We start from the raw sequence: 26176 nt of genomic DNA, 5'->3' as shown, positions 1-26176 counted from the left end.
GGAAAGGGTAAGGTGCTGAATGCCTTCTTCACCTCAGTCTTTACCAGTCTTCAGAAATCTCAGGTCCCAGAGGCCAGGGGAAAGTCTTAAGCAAGGAGGACTTACCCTTGGTGTAAGAGGATCATGCTTGGGAATATTTAAGCGAACTAGACGTACATAAGTCCCGCAAGTGCTGAAGGAGCTGGCAAATGTCGTTGTGAGGCCATTGTCAATCATCTTTGAAAGATCATGGCAATTGGGACAGGTGCCTGAGGACGGGAGGAAAGCAAATATCACTCCTGTCTTCACAAAGGGCAAGGAGAACCCAACAAACTACAGGCTGGTCAGCCTCATCTTGGTCCCTGGGGAGGTGATGGAATAACTAATCCTGGAAAACATTTCTGGGCACATGAAAGACAAGAAGGTGATTGAGACTAGTCAGCATGGATTCACAAAGGGGAAGACACACCAACCTGATAACCTTCTGTGAGGAAATGGCTGGCTTAGCAGATGGGGAGAGAGCAGTGGATATTGTCTGCCTTGACTTTAGGAAGGCTTTTCAACGCTGTCTCCCATCAGATCCTCATAGAGAAGCTGATGAAATTTGGAGTAGATGAGTAGACAGTGAGGTAGATTGAAAACTGGCTGGATGGCCAGTCCCAGAGGGTGGTGATCAGTAGAACAAAGTCTAGTTGGAGGCCAGTAATTAGTGGAGCACCCCAGGGGTCAGTACTGGGTCCAGTCCTGTTCAACATCTTCATTAATGATCTAGGTGATAGGACAGAGCGTACCCTCAGCAGGTTCACTGATGATACAAAACTGAGAGGAATGGCTCCTACACCAGAGGGTTGTGCTTCCATCCAGAGGGACCTGGACAAGCTGGAGAATTGGGCTGATGGGAACCTCACGAAGTTCAACAAAGGAAAATGCAAAGTCCTGCCCCTGGGGAGGAATGCCCCCAGGCAGCAGAATATGCTGGGAGCCAACCTGCTGGAAAGCAGCTTTGCAGAAAAGACCCTGGGAGTCCTGGTGGACACCAAGTTGACCACAAGGCTGCAATGCACCCTTGCGGCAAAGAAGGCTAACTGTGCCCTGGGCTGTATTAGGAAGAACGTTGCCAGCAGGTTGAGGGACGTGATCCTTCCCTTCTATTCAGCACTGGTAAGGCCACACCTGGAGTACTGTGTCCAGTTCTGGGAACCCCAGTACAAGAGAAAGGTGGAACTACTGGAGAGAGTCCAGAAAAGGGCCACTAAGATGATTGAGGGACTGGAGCATTGAGAGCTGTGATTGCTCAGCCTGGAGAAGAGAAGGCTCAGGGGGGATATCAGCAAAATGTATACATCTCTTTACACCCTCCCTTCAGAAGACAGAGCCAGGCTCTTATTAGTGGTGCCCAGTGACAGGGCAAGAGGCAATGGGCACAAACTGAAATACAGAAGGTTCTGTCTGACCATAAAGAAACACTTTTACTGTGAGGGTGACCAAGTTGCCCAGAGGGGTCATGGAGTCTCCATTTTTGGAGATATTCAAAAACTGTCTGGACATGGTCCTGAGCAACCTGCTCTGGGTGACCCTGCCAGAGCAGGAGGGTTGGACCAGATGACCCCTGAGGTCTCTGCTAGCCTCAGTCATTCTGTAATGGTTTCTGCTGGCTACAGAATAACCAAAGGTGGTGCAGTGAGAGGGTAATGGTCTTTGTGAAAAGCAGCACTTCATCACTTGTTGTGATGGTTCTGTCTTTCGTGGAGGGAATGGTGGTGAACATGACTAGCAACATGCTTGAACAGGAATTTTCAGTGTTGTCCAATTTGGAGATGTTATCACAAGTCTCATGCTATTTCTAGTTGTTCTCAAACCCCCAAACTCTACAGTCTTGCAATCAGGATAATTTAGTCTTCATGTAGAAAAGGAAAATTATGCTTTTCAAGCTCAGAGAGGGTCTTGAAAATGTAACGTGAATACTCGACATTGAAGGTCTTTATACATCTCGCAGAGGCATAACAGAATTGTCAGCTGCAAGTGTCAGCTATACGTATGTCAGAGGTTTATTTTTTTTCCCTCTAGCTGATTTACAGACCTTTCTCCTTCACTCATATTTCTGTTTTAGTTGTGCTGATCTTATTTAGAGGGGTATTTGGGGCCACATGCTGGGAAAAAGAAGCCTCTTTCATGTTCTTGGGCTCTTTCCTTACTGTATTATCTTTCAGAAGGTTTACTTATATTTACTTATATCTAGTTAAAAGTAAAAACCAAGAAATCATCCTTGATTAAATAGCAAAAACCTTGCATGCATATTTTTTTTCTCAGAAGGGAAAATAAACTTAAATTGTATGTTCTTACATTTCAGAATGAAAACAAATTAAGTACATTTAACATGCAAAGGATTTGGAGCTGGCTTCAATAAATGTAATATGGATTGGAAAGGGGTGGGAGTGTTAATGTCACTTGTTTCTACAGTATTAGAAATGAAGAATTAAACCTTCAAGTTTATGAGAATAATTAGCCCCTTCAATTCCATTTCCTTAAGCTTTGTTAAAAGTTTATTATGACGTTATGAAAGGAGGTTAATGTTGCTGTTACTCCTAAAGAATTAGGAACTTCAATTGAATTTCAACAAAGTAATGGTAAACTGCAGTCTCTTCCACAATCTCATTATGCAGGTTTTTCCAGCCCGCAGCTACCATCAGTGGCAGCCAGGACGGGGGTGGGCTGGAGACAGAGGGTCACTTTAGGGTATTTCTTCAACCAAACTTTTCCTCTTCTCAAGGTAATTATCCCACAGAGCCCCTCCTTATTTTTCCTGGAGAAAACCCACCTCCCTTCTTTGCCTCCCTATTTTTCTGTTAACCAAAAAACCTAAACAACACTAATTTACACCCAGAATACCTGTCTCGTTCTGGCCAAGTTGCATTTCTTGATGATACAGAGCCTAAACGTAACAAAAGCATATGAATACTAATAGCATGAAGTCAGACACCAAAGCAGTGTCAGATTTGTTTAAAATTGTTTCTGTAACTGTTAAATGTTGTCATCTGTTACTTGTCCCAAGTTGCTGTATTAGACAACTCGGGTATCTGAAGTTGTAAATAAGGAAAAGATATGAGAGTCAAGACGCACATCTTGACTGCTAGTGAGTGTAATAGCTTGTGCTTGGAGTTATTTACATATATGGTATAACTGATTTTTAAGGTGGAGAAGTTTTTAGAAAGGAAATTGAAAAATATAATTTTCTTTGTACCGTACTGCATTACTATCAATAAAAATAGGTTCTGAATTGCAGCTTTAGGTTAGGCATTTAAGGTCTGTGAGGTGATATGAACAAACAGAAAAAAACTTCTCTTCTTGCAGAAGGGCAGTAGCGTGGTACTAACCCTTCCTAAATATATTTTTCTTCATAATATTCTATGGAGAGCTCTGAACTGGAGGGGGGTTGGTTTGTTAAATACAGAGCATTGTGGTAACAGGTTTAAATATTACCCACTGTCCTTCATAGACAGTAATGGAGATCTTAGGAAAGAAAACAGTCCTTTTCAAGAGCAAATAGCTTTGATAACGTTATGAAGACTTGTCCTCCTCTGTGTTGTGTTATTACCTTAAATGTTGCTATTGCTGTAATGTTACCTGGCTTCCTCTCGGCATGATGTTTGTAGCTATGAAAAGCTGTAGGGTGTTCATTTGGTTTGCAACAGATACAACGTACCACCAGGTTTTTTGACTTGTTGGTAGATAGCTCCGATTTAAATACACCATTTCATTTTTGGAGCAGATCAAATAATTGTTGTTTTCTGTTTATCGTAAAGGATTTCAATGTAATCGCATTTAAAAAAATTTTTTTGTAGAAATGTGCAATCTGAGGAAGTTCTGAAATTATTTTGGAGGCAATCCAATTGTTGCTTTGCTGTACAAAGTTTCTGGTAAAGCATGTTAAATGCTCTTTTAGTAGAGCATTTTAGTAGAGGAGGATTTTAGCACAAGTTCTTCACAAACGAAATTTCTAGTACATTTCAGAGAAATAGTGGGAATAATGAGTGGTGAAAAGTTTGCATATATACTGCTAGTATGAGGATGCCCATATAAAATCAGCTTCTGTATAATTTAAAACTTCATATCACAGGTTTCATTCTTTTGAGAATTTTTTTTTTTGCGACACGGGGAAAGCCAGAATTCTTGTAGTTTCTACTTGGACTGTTGCCAAGAGTGGCAAGGAACCTTTTCATGAAGTTACTGATGTAAATTCAACCTATCTTTTAGCTCAAGGGTTTCACTATTTGGAAGAAGCGTATGGACATAGTATATCCAGAAAAAAGTTACTGTACTACTTAAGTATGGTATATGGTGATTCAGATATATCACTTAATCTAATATAAAGGAAAAACTTGTAGCAACATCTCTGCTTATCTTGTAAAGGCTTTATTTTGTTGTTTTGCTCTGCTTTTGCTTTCTTTATTGATGTTCCATCATTCTTTTTACTGCTTAAGTTTTCCCTTTGTCATGTGTCAGTATTTGAAGCTATTTGAGACATTTTCATTGGCAAAAGAGTCTGAAGAATTTACTAGTAACAATGTGAGATAGTCTTTTTCTGTCACTCTAATTTACTCTGCTTTAATACACACTGTAAATTGAAATGCCCTCTGTGAATACAGTAGAGAATCCATTTAAAACAGATTTATATTAGAGTAAATAATTTCTGTTTGAAGCTAAAAGCTATGAATATTCACAGAAAACAGTAAATAATATTCATGTTAATGCATTCTTGCTAATAAATAGAGAACTTTAGGATAGAAGAATGGAGATAAACCAAAACAGAGGTGCCCTCCTTTCTCAGTCTGTTACTTGTTTGAAAGACTAATGGTTTTCGTCGAATGTTCAGTGGTGTGCTGTCGAAGAGGTGTGAGCTCAGCCTCCGACTCTTGTGAAAACTCCAGGATGGTACCACAACCCTTTGTAAATGTACTTTGTAGTTTTAATTGGGAGAAGTTGTAATTTAGTTAACTTTATTCTTGCTTGATGTTACTTTTCCCTATTTGTTTTCTGTATTTTTTAGCTGTTATTAAAGTCCATTTTAGTTCTGTAATAAAACAGGACTAGATGTCTAGGCACACACGTAGAACACAAGAATATGTGCAAGTGTTTTGTGTTCTCAAATTCCTTTGGTTTTCTGTGAGTGCCAGTCTTGATGCCTGCATACTATCCACATCTCCCACACAAGTATTACTTCAGTTCCTTTCCCTATTCCTGAGACATCCTTGTATTGACCTGTAAAGTCTGACCTTTAGTCATCAACAGGCAATTGATGAGTACTGTCTGATTTGATAGGTAGTGTTTAAGGTTTGCATGGTAATAATATTAGAGATTTTTTGGTAAGATTAAACTATAAATATTGCACAAATCTATAAATTCCAACAGAGCTTTACTATAAAGTAATTTGCTTAATTAAAAAGTCCAGACAAAACTGAAAAGAAAGGAATGAGTTTTGTGTTGTTTCCAGCTTTGCTATTTCCTTTCATGTGCTGATGATGCTTGCAGGCTTTAATATCTAATTTAGATACCAAAATCTGTAACAAGGAACCTGGGAAAAGCTACTCACTTGCTTTTACAAGGAAAATAATTTTTGTGCCCCTCTCCCCCATTATAGCCTAAGGCAGTTCTATAGGAAATGTCTTAAGGGACTGCTCTTGAGAGAGGCAAAATCCTGACTTCTTTACAGTAGTGTTAAATGAAGTCATGGTAACAAAATGACTATAAATAGGTCATCTTCCGTAATATACCAGTCTTTTATATATTTTCTTATTATGTGGTATTTATTTAGAGAAGAATGACAAAGGCAGACTTAGTATTTCAAAGCCACCGTAGGCATGAAACAGGGAGTTTGTGTTATTGCACTGAAGCACGAAACAGCTTTGTGTTCATGTGAGTGCAGGTTTATTTTATGTGATTACCTGTTTAAAAAACCCAAACCACCTCTGTTGGGTGCTGTGCCCAGGTGTTGGCAGTGGGGATGTCTCTGTGGGAAGAGGCCAGTTCTGGCTGGTTCCACAGGAGACCCGCTACAGGGCACAGCTGACCCGTTAGCAAAGCTGGTGGTGCCTCTGGGAGAGCACATTTAAGAAAGGGCAAGTGGCCACACAGGCAGTGAGGATGAGGAAAAAAAGAGCAAGAAACAGCCCCACAAACACCCAGGCCAGAGCGGGAGGAGGTGAGCAGGCAGCGGAGCAGGTATCCACGCTGCAGTCCATGGGGAGGACCAGAGCAGGTTTATCCTGAAAGACTGCAGCCCGTGGGCAGGACCCACGCTGGAGCAGGGGAGGTGTGAGGAGGAAGGAGCAGCAGAGAGGAGCTGCTATGGACTGACACTGCCCCCCCTCCCCCTTCCCCTGCTGGGGGGGGAGGAAGGGTAGAGGAGTCGGGAACGAAGGGGTGAAGTTGAGCCTGGGAAGAGGGTGGGTGGGGACAAGGGGTTTTAGGGGGTTTTGTCTTTGTTTCTCGCCACCCAACCCTATTTTAAATGGCAATAAATTAAATTAATTTCCCTCAAGTGAAGTCTGTTCTGCTGGGATGGTAGTTGGTAAGTGATCTCCCTGTCTTTATCGGAACCCACGAATATTTTCATTTTATCCCCCCCCCCCGGCCTGTTGAAGAGGGGGAGTTGAGAGAGCGGCTGGGTGGGGGCCTGGCAGCCTGTAAAGGTCAACCCACCACAACACCAAAACCATCTTTTGACTTTTGATCTTCATAGAGTTAATATGGAGTCATTAAAAGGAAAAAAAAATTATTGCTAGAATTCCACTTTTTGATGTGTAGCTGTACATATGAAGATTATCCAAGCATTGATAAGCGTGACTTGTTAGTACTAACAGATCAAAGAAATACAGCAAATGTTTTTATATCTGGGGATAGTAAAATAAGGCAACAAGCTGTGCTAGAGGACAGACTTGTGCTGCTTGTAAGAAGAGAGTCCTCAATTCATTAAGGCTATCCAGATTCTTTGTCCCTGACACACCTTAATTATTACCATAAAAATTTTTGCATAAATACTTACTTTTATATTCTGGATGCAAAACATTTGCCAAATATGTTCATAAATGTGCACAGCAGATCATTCTGGACAGATCGATAAAGCGCTCGTTGCTTAGTAGCTTGTGACAAAGCTAGATGAAAAATGAGAGGTTATAGGTTGTATGAAAATTTACTGTAAAACAGAATGGACACTTACATATCGGATTGGCTTGCATTTTTTTATTTAGCTGCTAACAAGATAAAGTTTCAGGTTTGTTTATGGTGCTACTCTGACTAAAATTGCTTGAATGGCTCTAATGCTTAAAATTAGTTTTTCTGGAAATGTGGTGTCCAGGATCATCTGTTTCACTTTAAGCAGTTTTCTTTACATGGGGGTAGGAATCCTGATCAGCTTAGCTTAGTGTTGAATTTTGAAGGTCTTTTTTACTTGAAAGAGAGAAGGCAGAGGAAAGTCATTAAAATATGTACATCTCCCTCTGTCCCAAATGGAGCTTATTAGTCACTAGACTCTTCTAGTGTGAGGAGGGGCATTAGAAACTGTTTTTTGACTGCTTCAAACTCCTTACTGCCTGCAAGCCTGGAATTAAGCTACCTTCAGCTCTCTTCTAGCTCTTCTTTCTCTCACAAGTATTTTCCTTCACCTTCTCGGGTCTTGCATCTATGGTTCACTTCATAACTGTTTGCCTGAGATCACAGCTGCAGCTCCTCTAGCTTTCCACTTTCTGATACCTCTTCTTCCTTCTTCACAGGGGACCTTGTATTTTCTGAAAAGGTCACCATATGTTTAGTTCTCTGTCTATCAATACTTGCTCATTCTGTTTAAAGCAGATGAAATATTTTTTGAAGAATAAGTCTGAGAACTAAAGCTGAAAAGGACATATTGCCATGATCATGGAACACAAGAGAGGTGTTTGAGGTTCGAGAGAGGTTTGCGTTAGAGGGTTTTTCTTTTTTTTGGATCATTGCATAGGACCTAATGTGACTAGCTTTTACAAAACTGTATTCTACAATCTCATTTCTCATTTATTTGTATTTAAAGTAAGTGCTTCTGATACTTACATAAAAAATAACTGTGTAAATACAACTCCAGAACATATAGTAATTTAACCAGCATAGTGTTCTGCACTTCAATTCACTGATAGCCTTGAACCATCATTACAGGAGGGAGTGGCTCTTTCAGCAAGTTTATTTGGGAAGTCTGAATATGATGATTTTGGAGCCGATTCTTATGATCATTTCATTGCCAGCTGTTTTATTGACAGATATACCTAATTTGCTTATTTGATAGTCCCAAACTCTATTGTCTTCATCTTGTGTTAGAAGAAGTTACAGCCTTTTCTTGTTCACGTAAATAGCATCTAAAAACGGATATTTCCTATAGCTACCGCCTTCTTCAGCTTATATAGGACTTACTTTGGACCATATTTAGTAAAAAAACCTAAACACAAATCTAGTCATTTTATACTTACCAGCTATGCATGATTATCTTCCTGGAGTGAGTATTTTCAGCTCTGGAAATATATGTCTTTCTGTTGGATCTGGTGTCTGTATTTCATTTTTTCAGGTGGGACCAGAACCAATGTTGATGCATAGTTGAAAGATGGTGCATCTTTTCATCTCAAAATTGTTTGATAAGAACAGCAGATGATTCCATCTGTGCTTAATCTGCCTCAGCAAAACAGATGTGTAATCAGGTCCAGAGAAATTAACAAATTGCTGATCAAAATGGAGAGCATTGAAATCTGTTTTCCTAAGTCATGCAAATCTAGCGGTCTTGTAGGAAAACAAACTCAAGTAGATGGAAATTCTTTTTCATCTCATCTTACCTGGTTTTGGTAAAACAAGTGAAAAACATTTTTTCTGATAATATGTTGCACTTATGTTTTTCTTTGTGGATGTTCCTCTATCAGATCTAGTTTTGATAAATGCAGGTATCTTTATTTAGAGAGCTTTTATAAAACACTCATTTATAAGCAGAAATACGATCAAGACAATGCTAGCTTGCGAAGTCTCAATTTCAGTCCATCTAGTCAGTGTTTTCCCCAAGTGAGATTCAAACGTTTCAAGTTTTGCATACAGGTAGGAATGGAGCATAGTGGTTTAGAAAAAAACAGCATTTAACTGCAACAGGAGAATTTTTTTTTTTTTTCCTCTTTCTTCTTGGGATCCTCATTCATTGCATGTTGGCCGTTTTATGCAGTATGGGACACGGCTGTGTAGACAAAAGCTGCCTTGACACAGAATTCTCATCTAGCAGATACTGGAGTAGTTCTGACATGCTTCCTTATCTTACGGGTGCTTATAGGTGGCCTTGGTGGTTAGCACCAGCCTTGCCTTTTTGTGGACTTCCCATATAGTTATTTCCTGCAGGGGAGAAAAGTATTTCCACTTCTGTCTGTGTTGTGGGGGTTTGGTTTGGGGTTGGGTTTTTTTCCATATTTGAAGAATGCTAGTTCTTTTGGAAAGGATTGCAGTGTTAGTTGTTTGTTTGTTTGTTTCTTGCTGGTCGTGGTAGTGTGTGGGGGTTTTACTGTCTCTGGTAATTTTCCTCTCTTAAAATAATTTTGCAGGTGGATTTTATCATTAATTGCTTTAGTCCCTTTTAGAGTGCAGATAATATTCATATCCCCCCACCTAATATAGATAACTGGGTAAATTTTAGTAGTTGGAATATCAAAAATATTAAAAGTAGTTTTCTGTTGTGGTGAATCATTGTTGCTAACTTTTCAGTTAGCTGCTGACAGAAAACTAACTTTTTCACCTCTCCGTTACTTTAAATCTAAAACTTTGAATTTATTATATGATTGGAATAAGTGATCCCTCCTGCACATAATGAGTCCTCTTATCTATAGCATTAGATTCCATCAGAAAATGGATCCCTTAGCAGATCGAGCCTAAACTTTAGAAGGAAAAAGTTATTCAATTTAAATAGCATCAGTTAACACCGCTTTTTGATATAAATATTTTAAAGCTTGTACAAACTGGATTAATGTTCCTCTAGGGTAATTAAATGAAAATTTGGTAACTTATTAATCTTTCTCTCTCTCTTTCTTCTTTCTCACACTCTTTCTCTTTCCAAACTTATTAATCTCTTTCTTCTCCCCTCTTTCTCTCCCCCCCTTCTTTCTTCTTTCTTTCTTTCTTTCTTTCTTTCTTTCTCGCTCTCTTCCCCTCTCCTCCCAAAAATATGCCTTTACAGAAACATAAGGTAGATCTTTTCTACAAACTGCGCCATGTGATGAATGAACTCATTGACCTACGTAGACAGCTGCTGTCAGGTCACTTGACACAGGATCAGGTGCGAGAGGTCAAGAGACACCTCACAGTGAGGCTGGACTGGGGCAATGAGTAAGTACAGGTACCAGCTGGGTACTGTTTGTTCTAATTATTTTAAAATAGCTTTTATTAAAAAAAAAAAAAAAAACACAACAACTTTTTCCTTCCAATAGTATTTGTACACAGGTAGAACACTTCATTATTTGGAAATCAAATACAACTTCTTATAGTGAGTTTATTGCGTAGTTCTTCTACTATTTCTCTAAAATGAGCTGTTTGCTTATTAGTAGGTCTTTTCTAAGGCTATCTGCACTTTTAAAAGGTTTAGGTCAATTTACTTTGTATCAGTATAGTGAATATTAGGTCTGGGAGTATGTGTTCATAGATACTAAAAACCCATTTGTCAATTGAAGAAGTATTTTAATGGTTGGTGCAAGAACTAGAGAATCTCACTGTCAACAGCGACATTGGAGCTGAGGCTGTGATATTTAGACTTTTTATATAATTATAATACATAATCTATGTATTTGGCTGCTGCTGACATTTGTCAGAGGTTTAGACTCTCCTTGGTCAGTTCCATGGTGAATTTGTGGAGAGGTTTTTTTTTTTTAGAGCCAAAGACGACTGCAATTCGGATAGAAGCTGAAATGGTAATAAATTGCCATTAGACAAAAACTAGCCCTTCACCAGAATTGGTTTTGTTCTGAGATATAGTGTATCAGACAGGTAAGTTTTGCATGACGCATACGACCTTTTCAAAGGAAATATCACCCCCTCAGGCATGTAGCAACTGCTTTTAAACTAGGAGTAGGATTAGTGCTACTTAACATATGGGCGGAGGAATTCTGTAAGTTGACAACTAAGGAAGAAAGTCAAATGTTTTTCACTAACATATCTTTTGTTGTGACTCCGTTCCTTAGTCACCTACTTCAGAACTCCTTATGAGAGACATACTTGAATACGTTCATGAAGATTTAGCTAGCCCCTATGCTACATTTCATTTCTCTCTTGTTGAAAGAAAGCTCTGAAGGACATAGACTAATAGATTGCATCAAGTCGTTGTTCTGCAGTGCAGAGTTACAGATATCTTCCATTATCATTTCCACTAGAGTAAATGGGAACCAAGAGACCATTTTTGAACATCATGCCTAGATGTTTCTGCTCAAAGAGTGTATGGATGAAATTAGCAACAGAAAGCTGCAAAAAATGTTGTAGGAAAAAAAGATGAGGAGAGTAGACGGCAATGCAGCAATGAAGAGAATAGGTTGTTCAATGAGGTGGCTATATGCACCTTTTTTATTTTTTTTAAATAAATGTAAAATCATTAAATACAAAGTACATTAAAACTATAAAGGTAAATCTAATGCATGAAAACTATGGAGAAGCATCAGTGAAACCAGTAAAAATAAATATGTTAATGATTAAATTTATCTGCTCAGGATGCTTGTTTAGGAAAAAAAATTGTGTGTCTTACTGCATAAGAACAGGTACTGCTCTCCCTAGAGAAAAAGGTACATGATATCAGAGATACATGCTTGAACAGAAGAGAGTATAAATAAAGGAACTGCATAAAAAGGCATATGATTGAAAAGATACTTAATTTAATATGTACATTATGCAGCATTTAATTATAAATGTCTGGGAGTTTGGAAGGTCTTTCTGCAACATCACTCTTTTCTATAGAATTTCTGGGAGGGTTTCTTTTGTCTCCCCTCTCTGAGTTTTATCATGAAGCTCGTGACCACATGTCTTAATCTGTTAAAAAACCTAATGATTTTCATATACATATTCACATAGTACTGCCCTTTCGCAAATAATGTAATAACATTCATTGCTTATTCCATCATACTTGAGATTTGCAAATAAAATAAATGAAAAATATTGTTATTAACATGCATTAATGTTAACTGAGAAGCTTAAATACATGCAAAACCAGGTCTATATTATTCAAGATAGTACAATCCAATAGGAGACATTCTGCGACCAAGTAGTTTTCGGAAAACAGGAAATCTTACACGTCTAATATGTAGCATGTATGCTTATTTAGTGCAAAGCTACTTTTATCCTGACTTTGATCATTAATGCATTGTATTGTTTGGGAAGGAGTGATGCAAACATGAAATGCTCACTTCCTGTCACCACCAGTTAGGTCTTTTTCAGTTTGTTGAACTGGTATCACTTTCCCTTAAATACACTGGCAGCAGTTCTGGTAGTCATCCCTTGTGTTCTCGTAGGAGTTGGTGCAAATCAAGGGACAGATACACTCCTTGGATAAATAGTTACAGATTTTTTTGAGAAAGTAATTTAGACTGTTTTCAGAACTACTACAGGGAACTTCTTTTGCTTATTTTTGTATACTTAGTCTAAATATTAAGTTTTGCTCTGTAGTTTGGTCTGTTAAAAGCATAGGAATATAATTTATTTTACAACTATTGCTGCTAACCTTTTGTATTGTTGCTAGTCATTCTCATAATGCAGTACTGATTTCCACTTATTGCAGCGATTTAATTTTCTGTTGCTTACACGTTCTTTCTCCCCAGTACAAAAATATGATCCCGGATGCATCCTTTTTGTGATGTGTTGTCACCTCTTCCAGTTTCCCACAGTTAGCTTGTTTTTGTATGCATACAGTGACTGATATTCCTGCTGTATAGGTTTTTGTATTTCCCAGTTGCTCAAAAGAGCAGAATTTACTACCTTCAGATAAGCATCTTAGTGGTTTTAGACTTTCAGTTTTAAGCACCTTTCTGTGTATTTTTGCACAGCTGGAATCTCATATATTGTCTTTTTTCCTGCATCTCTTGCTAGGTTTTATGCAAAATGTTACAAATATTTGTGGTTTTTAAAAATGTTTTACTCTGATACAATTGATTAGAATATTGATCTATTGAAGTCTGAAACGCTATTGGAAGTGTCCAATGGTCTGTAAATAACAAGGAAAAATTTGTAGAGTAGGAAACAAACGTTGTAAAACTGAAACCTGCAATTCATCATCATGTTTTAAATCATCTTATAAAGTGAAATCTGCGGTTCATCATCTCATTTTAAATCATGCTGCAAGTAAAATAGAAACTTGATTTTGCAATACTTGTTTAGGTTTTTTTAAGTGAATGGGTACGTTTTTCAACATCTACTAGTGCTTAGAATGGGAAACCAGAATTAAACTTTTTTACTAACAAAAAACTGTTTCATTCTAGAGTCTTCTGCATCAAAAACAGATGAAGGAATCTGCCTTACAGAGCTTTTATTTGAAATGTGAATGCTCTGCTTCTCCAGTGCAAAAAATTAATTGCAGCAGTATGTGCATACCTTACTTACCAAAAAGGCAGATGAAGATTTCTTCAAAGTAATTTAACTTAAAAATCAGAGGTCATCTTAAATTGTCTTCAGGATTGATTCTTTCAGATTAGTATAGTATATGTCAGGAGATTAGTAGAAAGCAGCCAAGTTTCTGAGCTCGATCACTTTCCCTTTTATACTGAGGGAAGATCCTTCCTTCCCTATAACTGTGGGATAGATACTCTATGTTTTGGCTGAGAAACAGAGTAAGGGAGGGGGAGCCACCAATACTTTGAGATTTTGGACAGATAAAAGCCATAAACAAGATGAGTTTGTGGGCTTATGTTACTTTTTAGTCAAAGGTTATTCTTTTTCACATAAAATGTTATTAAAATCATTGCATTAAAAGAAATTTGCCAAATAGCTGCCGTAAATTCTGCACAGAAAGATCCACAGATAGCCAAAAGTTACAAATGATTGTTTAAAAAGAAAAATGGGGGGGGGGGGGAGAATGTTAGAAATAAATCTGTCACACTGTCTTGCAAATAAAATGAAACTGTTTTAAAGTCATGGTCTTTCTCTTACCTCAAAATTGTAGTCGGAAAGCCAGTGGCAGATGCAATGTTAGCACCTACTAACTACTACCACGCGTAACACCGTGGAGGGAATAGTGTGATCCGATGAAATAAGCATAGCCTTGAAACTCAAAGTCCTAAATGTCAGTGCTCACATCCTTAGAAGATTTTTTTTTTGGACTTCGAGTGACTTGCCCTCTTGTCACATTTTTCTTGACAGAAAAGGAATAATAATGACTTCCTGGTAGTGTTGCAACAATTAGCTTAAAGTTTATAAAATGCATTTGGAGATATGTATTAAATGTACATACGAGGTTGTAATATCTGGAAATCAGTTTGAGAATTAAAGTCTTATTACAGTAGTTGTCATTGTTGCATCAAAGGTGATCAAAATAGGAGTAAACAATTTAAACAACCATAATGAAATGCCTTTAAGAAGGTTGCAGAAAGAATAGTTACTGTTTCTGTATAAATATATAATATTTTTCCCTCTCCTGAATGTACCTGTAGTAACGATTGTGTTAAGGGATTAAAACTGTAAGGAACTCTCTTGGATGTCAGTCTTTGAGGAAAACCTTAATAACCTCTCTCTGTAGTCTGATACTTCCATGCTCAGAAGTATTTGCTGCCGTTTCCCTTAATCGATTCCTTGCTAAGATCACTTACCTTCATCTCATCACCTTCATTTTAAGAAATAATTCCCTGTGTAGCATTACATCAGTGCTTTAATAATTTCTTTATAGATTACAGCCTCTGCAGTTTTTGTATACAAAATAACTTAATTCTGTCAAAGAAAAGCATCAAGTTGTATTAGCACAGTCTAATTTTCCCAAACATGTTTTTCATAGATTTAATTTTCCATGGATTTCTGTACTGTGTTTCTTTCAAAGTCTTTTTTTAAAGTCTGCACATAGTTTATGCGAATCACTGTCAGGATCATTTCCTTTCCCTTCACCACCTTTATAAATGTATTTCTGTAAGAGAAATATGAATGATATTAAATGAGGCTTTGATGTAGTGAGAGAAGGAATACAAGGAAAATTGGTGGCTGCAAAATTAAAGCTGAAAAGAGTAAAGTGCATGTTTTTGGAGCAAAGGGGCTGAGATCTTGCACGCTCTAGGGATGTGATGAGTTCTCCCCATCTGTTCTTGAAGTTTGGATGTGCATCTTAAAGACATTTTTTAGTCAAATGACATATTTCTGCAAGGTTCTTCTAGGAAGAGTTGCTATGACTTGTGGTTTTATGAATTCTAAATGGTGTAACATTTGTATTATAAATAAATCAAAATATTAGAAATTAAGATCATTCTTTGAAATTACCATTAAAACCAAGTTGATTTTCTCTAGAAGCCCAGGTAACCTGAAGGGGAGTTGTATGTTCATCCCTTCCAGTATTAAAAATGCTAGTATTTTTGCCTGTCAGCTTGTCTTCATATTGCTTGAGAGAAAAGTATCTGGAGATTTGGGGTGGTGGATTCCCACCCTCCCCACCCCCACCCCCCCCCCGCAAAGAAAGGAAAATTCTAAAGACTTCTATGTGGAAGAGGAGGAATATCTAAATGTCAGCTGGAGTTATCCCAGCCATATGCTATCATGAGGTAGTTAATAGGCTTGGGGATATTTTGTAGATATTTGGGAAATATTTTTTGAAAGGCAGTTCTCAGTGTTAAGGCAGAATAAAAAAAGCACATGAATTTGCTTGTAAAAGAAAGTATTGTGGAGAGAGGAACTGTCAAATAAACAAACCAGCACATTATTTAATTTTTATGCATGCTATGTTTTGGAGAAATACTGCTTGGCAGCTGGTGCTCTCATATTCCCGCAGTATTTGATAATAGAGAGTGAAAGTGGGCCACTGACTATCGCTGTCATTTCAAGAATTATGTTGTCAGTGCTTCGCGGGCAAAAAATACTTAAATGTGTAAACATAATAAATGACGGCATGTTAGTACTAAAGCAAAAGACACCTTTATTTTCTGGGAGCAAGTGTTGTGCAGGATTAACATAGTAGTAGAGAATGAGAATCTTCTGGGCTGGAAATCCATGGTGTTAAGGGATTTAACTAAAAATAGGATATCGGATAAGTTTCACAGGGATGCTACTGCAGTTGTGTTGAACATTATTAAGTAGAAGATAATACCTTTGTCATGTGTTGAGTAATGAGTCCAACCACTGTTTGACCTCAGTTCTCTAGAGAGTTGAAATTATGAGACTACAACAATATCAGGCTATGATTAGCTTTGACAGTTTTTTCTGTAAAATTTAATAGTGCTTTGTAACTGTAATGCACTTAAAAGTGGTTTTGATAATGTCATTAGAAAATCATTTGTTAATATCTGTATGTTGAGGAGAAACTCCCTTATGAATATACTTTAGGGAGGGGTGTGTGTACACATTTGAGAGGGTATTTTGGAGGAGGTTTAGATACTCAGATTCAGGAAAACTTCTGTGAAAGAATATGATGAGCATTAACTTCTTAAAAAAACCTTTGAACTGGACTCTTTGTATATTACTATTTTTACCTGCTACCATTTTTTTCTGTTATATTTTTGGACTTTCTATTATAAGAGGCTCAAATGGCAGCTGCAGTTAAGGATTACCTAGTGTATTCTTAATTTAATCTTTTTCATTTGGTAAATAGATAAAGTAAGCTGCAGTTTTCAGATACTGGTCTTGGGCCCGGGATAACTTGTGTTTGATAGGTTTAATCAAAACAAAGTGTGTAAAAGATGTATAACCATCACTTTCACAATTTAGCCTTAAAGTTTAGAAACTGGTATTTGGCATGAAAACTGCATTGCAGAAGGCAAATTGTTCCTTTTTCCATTGAAAATATAATTGGTTTTGGCAAAGAACTAAGAAGGTGGAAATTCCAGCTTGTCAGTACAATATTTTAATGGTCATTGTACTGCCTAACAGTTGTTTGCCAGCAAGTGGACTAGGGCTGAGCTATATTTTTGAGAAATGATGGTTTAGGGATATAATTTAAGAAGGATAACCTGATTAAGCAAAGTTTCAAAAAGAACTATGGAGTTGGGAAACTTATGGGAAATGATTAAAAGTACAGTGGTCAGCAAAGGTAACTGGGCTTTGTACAGGCCTTCGTACAGGCCACTGGTTTTTCCTTGCTGTTGTTTTAAGTTAATTGCTCAGAAAGAGACACTGTATTGCCTGGAGGCATCTGTTTATTGCACCATATAATTATTCAGCGGTACCTGAGAGGTTTTTTCAAATAAAATTTTTCATTTGCCATCAGGAACAAGTCTGTGCAGAATGTTTCCCTCTCTGATTACAAAATTAAATTGACTTTTGCTTTTCTTTTATAGTTAGTGACAGAAAGAGAGAGTGCAAAGGTAGTCCATGAGGGCACCTCTTCTGAATTTTTTTTCTTTAAGACTGTTAAGAATTTCAGTATAAAATATCTCTAAAGGAATTGTCAAAGTTACGTAAGATGAAAACAGGAAAATTCATGTGTGTCTTTAATTTTACTCCTAATATGTGTGTTTAGAACAGCTTTTTATTGTAAAGCTCACAACTCTCTATGCCTCAGAACCTGAAGATCTACAGAGCAAAAGTTGGGTTTTGACACCTTTTAGGTTGTCTCATTCTGCAGTCTACAATTATAAATTAATTGTTAATAGTTGTTCATTTAGTTGTCTGGATGCAAAATAGCTTATTCTGTCCGCTGCTCACATGCAGCTGTGACCTGAACTGCCTTCTTCGCTACAGAATTTCGTAACTAGTCATCCTCTTTGCACTGGTATAGTTTGTTTTTTTTTTTTTGAAAAATAGTTTATATCTTTGATTTGAGCCAAAATATTATTTCAGTTTGGGGTAATTAAAAGGGGTTTTTGCATGTGTGTGTTACAAACACGGATTAAAATTCTTGTTGACATTGTAGTTATTGTTTATTATTAAAAAAATACTATGTTTATACAGTGATAAATTTGGGGTTTTAGTTGCGTGAACACCAGGAATTTCAAAGCAGCTTCCCAAGGTGCGGTATCTATTTCCACATTTGAACAGGGTTACTAATGAACTTTTTCATTATGTAGCGAAGGACCTACTCAAATACTGCAGCAGAAACCAGAGTACTAACTTTATTTGCCTACTACGTTTCCGTGTATGAAATCAACTTGTTCTGGATAGTGCACCAACATATTGGCCAAAAGCTTCAACTAGCATTAGTTGCTGTAGCTCCACTGAAGTCAGTGAACAAAAAGTAAGAAGTTCATAGTGGTTTTTTGTTTGATATTTGCATTTAATTTTATTTAGAAGGTTTATCTGTTTAATGATTAACAATTGCAAAAAGACTTAAATAGTTCAGTATTTCTTGTGTCCTTGCCCTTGAGTAAGCACATGTAGTAGATAATAGTGAACACTAATGTATTATACTTACCATTGTTCCTTCCTTCTCTTTTGCAGACATTTGGGCCTAGATTTAGTTCCTCGGAAGGACTTTGAGGTTGTGGATTCAGATCAGATCAGTGTTTCAGATCTTTATAAAATGGTAAGAAATCTGTGGGAGATTCCTTTGGGTTTTCACTTTGGGGGGGAAAGAAGGGAAAAAGTTGTTATTCTTTACTCTTATATATGTTCTTGATTAGAATAGTGTCGTACGCTGAATGTCTTTTTCATTTGCACCCTAACCACAGGAATAGTCAGCGTCTCTACCCTGAGTTTAGTAAGAATGAACCAACTTTCTTTTGGAAATGGCATGCTTATATACATTTTAATTTCAATTTACAAAATAACATGGTATGAAAACTGGAGAAGGTAACTTCGATTGTTGTTTCTTCCTACAATTTTCTTGTTTTTAAAATCTATTGTTTCAGAAGCAGGAAAAGAAGTTCTAAAAAACCAGATCCATCATATACAGCTAATGGGAATCCTTTTAAACTTTGGTCTTTGTTGCTAAAATCAATATACTAGCGTTAAATGAAGTAGTAATAATCTTTTTTCATTTATTTGTAGAATTAAAGAAAAATAGGGCTGGAAAATCTTAAGAGGTCATCCAGTCCATTCTCCTGCTTAACGTCAGGATCAACTGTCTCTGTCACTTATGACAATTTCTTTCTGTTTCTAAAAATCTCCAGTGGTTAAGACTCCACAGCCTGCCCAGGCAATCTTTTTGTTCCGTTCGCTGTTCTTACAGTTTGGAAGTTTTATTAATGGTGGTCTTAGACATAGAGACTTCTCGCTGCAGGTTAAGCTTCACATCTTCCTGTCGTGTCCACAGAGAAACAGATCACTCCTGCCTGTTTGCACCACCCTTTATGTACTTGAAGACTTAAGTCCCATTCAGTCTCCTCTTCCTTAGGCTAAAGAACCCCATTTCTTTCTGTTTTCCTTTATAGGTCAGGTTTTCTAGACCTCTGGTTCCTGCATGTGTTCTGCAGATGTTACATTACATAATCTGCAGTTTGCCACTGCCTTTTGCAAGTATGCTGTGGAATTCTGTCAGATGGAAAATAATACAAAATCCTAGATGCTCCAGAGATTAACTGTGGTGATATCTTGCAGAGGTCTGTTCATTTGAAAGCACCATGAGCCAGGCAGATGTTTTGGCAAATTTTATTGACGTATAATGAAGAACGCTAACAGATTGACACGCTTTTGGGTTACTTGATTGTTACTTTGAATGGCAATTATTAACTGGCTGGGAGAAATAGAACTGCTTCCTGTTGTAGGAGCTAGTCTTGAACAGCCTACTTCTGCCGTTAATTAAAGTTTCTCGAGCCTGGAGTCCGTCAACAGTTTGTGTGAGTCCAGAAAGTCCATGAGAGCAGTCTGCAGATGAAGAATACTTAAGTGAAAAGTCTGTTTCTAGGAGTTGCATAGATAATAAACATCTTTGCCCTGTTTCAAAGATTTTTGAGCTCACAGAAAAGGGGAGAAAGCGGGGAGACCAGTGAATAAGTTAATTTAAGCAAAACTAATCCTTGAACATTAAGGCCATCTCTGCTGTATGGCAATGTCCCTTAGAAAACATGTGGTGCATTTGAATAAGAATGTTAGGATTTTCAGGAAAAGTAGTACAATTCCTTCATTGCAGTGAGTTCCAACTTCTATCATTATTAGTCGCTAGTACAGTCATATTAGTACACAACGAAGTTAAAGTTGTTTTAGAAATGTGAATTGTGCCATTAATGAACTGTAAAGCCACTAATGCATTTCACAATTTAGCTGTGTTTGGATTCTACTGTGTTGGTAGGACTATGTAATACAGTTAACTTTGTTTTGGATCATGATGTAACCGTAAAGGGAGAAACAGCACGTGATGTTCAGTGGAAAGTGAATGAAGACCTTTCCTGAGATGCTACTTTATTCCAAAAAAAAAACCAACCCCCAACCCCAAAAGCAAAAAAACCCCAAAAACACAAACCAGCAATTACTGTAATACAATGTCTTAGCTTAATATCTTCCAAAGAAAACAGTGTTTTTTCTACATAAATATTGTTACAGTTTCACTCACTTCTAATAAACTTTTAATTTCCTATTTTAAAATGTTTTTGGCTTTCAGCTATATAAGATTAGGGAGTGATAGGTCCGTGTCTAGGTGGGGTTTTTTGATATGCAAGATGTATATAACAGTGGATTTCGTGGGAAGAAATAAAAATTGTTACATAAGAAATATTGAAATACATCACTCTAATAGTACTAATTTTTAATGTTTGTTCCTGATTTGCCATAGTCCAAGGAGAGTTTGGTGCTATTACAGCAGTTCTCCTTCAAATACAGTATAGAAATAACTCAGTACAAAATTCAATCAGTAATGACTCAGAGCGTGCAAGATAAGTTGCTAACAGGATTGCTTTATTACTCTGTGTTTCATTCTGAAGATTTTTTTTACTCTGAATACTTGTAGTACAGCAAATAGTTAATATTTAATTGTCAGAGCAGTCTGATTATGTCACCCATCTTAGTCCCGAAGAAAATGTCCACAGCACAGTTTGCTGCTGAGATCTGTGCGGGTATGAGGACATGACCATTAGTCAGCTCACACTTCACTGTTGCTTTAGTTTGTAGATTCAGGAAGACAGTGCTGTCTAATCACATCTAGTTCATAGTCAGAAGGCAATTTCAGGAACCAAAACAGCTGAAAACCTGGGTTTTTTTTTAATTTAAATTTGGCAGAAATTTAAGTGGGGGTGGGTGGGTATTGGTGGTTTTTTGTTGTTGGGGGGGGGGGGGGGGCAGGTATGTGGTTTTGGGTTTGTTTTTATTATTTAACAAAAACCCAGGCAGAGAATCCTCCTTCCTCCTGGCAAAATACTTAATGGGTTCTCAAATGAGCAATGAGGTTTTATGTTGTAAAATAATCTTGTGGGAGTAGTTGTGAGAGCCCAATTACTTTCTCATATTTGCAGGATTGTAGAATGTTAAATGTGCAATAGAAAACAGTCTCGTAGTAGTAGAACAATGGACGAGGTAACACATTAGACTTTGCTATCTGTGACAACAAATTCAGGCATTTTATACAGTCATTAGACTTAGCATGTCTTTTCTTGATAAATTTTAAAATTTGAGCATCTTTTTTAGCTCTCATTTTTGATTGCTAAGTATATTTGTGACTACTGTATGACTGCTATATTCATCTCTTTGTTGGAACTGTTGTGCTTTGAGGCCTTGTACATCCTGTTTCTCCAGGTTACTTATTATGAAGCTAAATACTAGTGGCTTCAGGATGTGCAGCATTTGTCAGAAATCATTGCTTTACTCCTGAAGGAAACTAAATTGCCCTTTCCTTATGACAATGTTCATGATTTTAACTAAAATGATGGAACACTTTTTTAAAAGTTACATTACTTTTGAAATTGTGGGAAAATACAGGATCATAGAATCATAGAATGGTTTGGGTTGGAAGGGACCTCTAAAGGTCATCTAGTCCAACCCCCCTGCCATGGGCAGGGACATCTTCAACTAGATCAGGTTGCTCAGAGCCCCGTCCAGCCTGACCTTGAATGTGTCCAGGGATGGGGCATCCACCACCTCTCTGGGCAACCTGTGCCAGTGTTTCACCACCCTCAGTGTAAAACATTTCTTCCTTACATCTAGTCTATATCTACCCCCCTTTAGTTTAAGGCCATTCCCCCTTGTCCTGTCACAACAGGCCCTGCTAAAAAGTTTGCTGCCATCTTTTTTATAAGCCCCCTTTAAGTACTGATGGGCTGTTGTCAGAATTCTGCCACAGAGCTCAGTGCTGGAGTTGCCACTAGATTGAAGCTGTCATTTAGCAACACAAGTCCAGCAGAATGTCAGAAACACTTGGATAGCACTTTTAAGTGAAAGGGGTTACAAGACACAAAGGTCTGGAGGCATTTGCAAAAATCAGAAATGTTCAAACCTGGCAATTAAATATGTTTTGCTTTTCTATAAATTTATTTGTGTATGTGTCTTCAGGATGAATTTAAGAGGTGTATGAAAGGCACAACTATTGGCTATGTTACTGCTAGGTCTCAGCCGTTTCTTTCAACTATCTGAAAAAATACCACGAGTTTACCAGAGCTCCTAATAAATAGGCAAGTTTCATGTTAATGCTGCCATCACTTCATAATTGCTTATTCTTTATTCAGATGGAAAATGAGATTAGTAAGAATGAATAGTTATAAAACTTGAAAATAGAGACTTCAATTGCCCAGAACTCTGCTAGAAAAGGAAAACAACTGGACACAAACTGTGCAGAATTTCATAAAATCTCTGTGATTTTTTGTTTGTTTGTTAAACAAAGCAGACTGTCAGAGGACAGATTTGTGTACATTTGGTTCTAAACCCTAGTGAAAAGTCGGTTGAGAATATGAAGATAGAAAGCAATTTATTTGAGACTGACTTGGTCATGATACGATTCACTTATCACGCATTGTTAGGAAAGGAAGGAGGAAGAACAACAATAAAAACTAATATTGGTAAGATACCATGAGAAGCAAGTTTGACGGGGAAAAAAGAGGTAAGGAGAATTAATAGCTCTTTCAGTAAATTAAAAACAAAACCACAAGATACTCGCTGAGAGGCCAAGTTGGATAAATTAAGAATTCTTCATTACCTTCGGTCACTAGAGTGAAAGAAGGGAAATTAATATTACCAAGAGCAAGTATAGGAGAACAGAAGTATAGAAAAGTATAATAGAATAGCACAAAGGGGTAAATAGAAAAATTAGAAAGGCAATGCACAAATTAAGTTATAACAAGCAACTATTGTCAATTGTATCAAGAAACAGTTTTATATAAATAAACGTAGTAATTGGGAAACTAAAGAAAAGTTTTTATAATAGGCGGAAACCAATTGGCACAAGAAAATATCATGGCATTTAATGTCCTTTTCGCCCCCCTCAAGCTCTGGTAATGTGGTAAACTGTGTCAAATTGCTAACAATACCTATGGAAAAGTGAAAGGAGTCACACCTGAACAGGGAGGAAAAGTTTATAAAGTAGTTATCAGTTCCAGGAGATTTAGAACTATATATATTTCATTTGGGATGTCTAGAGAAGCCATATCAGACATGTTAGTGATAATCATTGGAAAGACGGGTAAGGTTCCAGAATACTGGCAAAGGGCAAGCATACTTTACATCTTTAAAAAAGGTGATGGAGGCGGAGGAGCTAGTAATCATTATCTCTCTGTAAAAAATGCTGGAAGAGAAAAAAAAAAAAAATCCCATTATTTGCAACAAGGAGGTGAGTAATAGTGACTGTGAACTTGTTCAGAATAAGCAATTTTTAAAAGTTCCAATTTACTTCCAGAACATAAATGAGTCTAGTGGATAGAGGAAAAGCAGCTGATGCTGTATTTAGATTTTCATAAAGATTTTAATTGTTTTTTTAATTGAAATTCTCCTAAGGTCGTTAGTTCTAGATGAAATTACTGTAAACACAAAGCTAATTAGAAAACCCATACTCAAAAAAAGGGTGAAGAATGGTTGTCAATAATTTGGTTAAATAGGAGGAGGGATGAATCAGCTTCATTTCTTGTGGTCATCCTCCATTTTGTAGTGCTTCATGTTTCATTAATGACTAGATGATGAAATAGGGAGTATGCTTACTAAATATGCAAATACCACAAAGTTGGAAGTGGTAGTACATGGGAGTAAAGGATCAGAATTCAAAATAATGTAGAGAAATTGAAGAAATCATCTGAAAAGTGTAGGATACAAGTGAGAATCATAAATGCAAGGTTTTAACTTCTGCAGTCAATTGTTGCTTCTGAAGTACAGGTTGGGATGCTACAAGCTTAGGTGGTTTTGTAGGAGAAGATTTGAGTATTATAATGGAATCACAGGCCGAATTAATTAATCTTTTCATGTTAATGATGGATAAGACGAGAATCAGTTGGCCTAGGTTACAATGACAAGGATTCAGTTTAAGCATCAGAAAGCACTTAGATGAAGAAGGATATACTGAAATGGATAGTCTTATCTGTTAAAATTTGCACAACCTTAACAGGCAACTGTCTTTTGGGAAAAATAAAGGTAAACCTGATTTTTTTTTTTTTTTTTTTTTTTTTTTTTTTAGAAGGAAGATGAATAACTTCTTAACAGTCCTATTTTTATATCGCCTCGCAAGGCTTTTCAGGTTGGAAGGAGCCTCAGGGGAGATCTAGTCAAACTTCCTGCTCAATGCAAGGTCAATGCTGAATTCAGACCAGGCTGCTCAGAGCTTTGTCCAGTTGGATCCTGAAATTCTTCAAGGAAAAAAATTGGGTCCCTGCTCTAATGCTTGACTGCCTTGATGGGGTTATTTTTTTCCTTGTTGGAAAGTTAGGATATCCCATGTTGTAGTTCATGACCACAGTATTTTGTCCTCCTGCTGTGTAGCTCTGTAAAGAGCCTGGCTGTGTCATCTTGGCGATAACTTCATAGTTATTGGGAGGCTGCCATCAGGTCACCTCCAAACCTTCTTTTCTACAGACTAAAAAAGCTGCATTCCCTCCATCTCTTCTCATACAGCATGTGCTCCAGCTCCCAGCAGCTTTAGGGGTCCTTTGGTGAATGGGGTGCAGTATTTCAGATGTAGTGTAATGAATTCTGAGTAAAAAGGAATAAATGTTATTCTCAATCTACTGGCTACATTCCTGTTAATAGAAACAGTAAATTGTTAAATGTCCTTGCTGCCAGAGTGCTCTCCTGACTTTGGCTCAGAGTGCTCTCTCTCTCTCTGGCTTGCTGCTTAGCAGGACCCTGCCAGTCAATTCCCAGCCGATACCGTGGAAGGATTAGCCTGTCCCAGGTGCAGGACTTGCTGTATTTGTCCATGCTGTATTTCATAAGGTTCCTTTTAACCAATTCTTCTGGATTGCCTAGATCCCTCTGAATGGAGGCCTCTTCCTTGAATACCTTGACTGCTGCCCGCAATTTAGGATCATCTGCAAATTTATTAGACTGCATAGGTCTCAGGATAGACCTCTGAAGAATACATGCCATCAACCACTACCTTTTGAGCCTGACGATCCAACTGTTCGTTTGGTTTTTTTTTTTACCGATATAGTTGGTCTATCCATCCAGCTGTAACTTCACAACTTGGGTAAAGGATGCTGTGGAAGACTGTGGTGAAGGCCTTGCTGAACTCAAGATAGACAACAGCCACTAGTCTTCCCTCATCTACAGATCTGGTCATTTTACCCTAGAGGGCAATTAGGTTGGTCAAGCATGATTTACCCTTGGGAAATCCGCGTTGACTATTTTCAGTCACCCTCTCGTTCATGTACCCAAAAATGGCTTCCAAGAGAGCACATGTGCTTTGGGCACTTTGCCTAGCCAGAGGCAAGGGTACGTAAAGTTAACTCAGTCACTGGTTGTCTGTATTGTAATAGAGTGGTCCTGAAGCATAAAAGCAGAGAGTTAGTGAAGTCTAGTCTTTTGATTGTGAAAAATTTAAAACCTGATTTTTGGCCACTTACTGTTACAGGTTTACCTAAATGTGCACTCTGTAAGCAGCTGTGTTCGCTGAGGAAAACTGTAGCTCTTCGGACCGCCTCTCATATTTCTGTTGCTTGAGTTTATCTCCCACTTTCTTACTCGGATTGAGAGATGAATTTTAGTCAAAAGAAGCCAG

General features: G+C 37.5%; 1 protein-coding gene across 10 annotated transcripts in view; it reads left to right on the top strand.

The window, feature by feature from the left end:
• DOCK3 (dedicator of cytokinesis 3) overlaps positions 1-26176 on the top strand; it is a 219113-nt gene that overhangs the window by 61410 nt on the left and 131527 nt on the right. For 9 of the 10 annotated variants that reach the window (XM_076346100.1, XM_076346099.1, XM_076346104.1 and 6 more), the window contains exons 6-7: positions 10199-10347; positions 18556-18640. In XM_076346100.1, coding sequence (XP_076202215.1) covers positions 10199-10347; positions 18556-18640 — 234 coding nt within the window. Of the gene's footprint in view, positions 1-10198; positions 10358-18555; positions 18641-26176 lie in introns of those variants that run through there. The other variant, XM_076346107.1, reaches the window with a different exon arrangement.

Source organism: Aptenodytes patagonicus, chromosome 8 (assembly GCF_965638725.1).
Source record: "Aptenodytes patagonicus chromosome 8, bAptPat1.pri.cur, whole genome shotgun sequence".
Classification (NCBI taxonomy): domain Eukaryota; kingdom Metazoa; phylum Chordata; class Aves; order Sphenisciformes; family Spheniscidae; genus Aptenodytes; species Aptenodytes patagonicus.
This window is presented reverse-complemented; position numbering and strand designations above follow the sequence as displayed.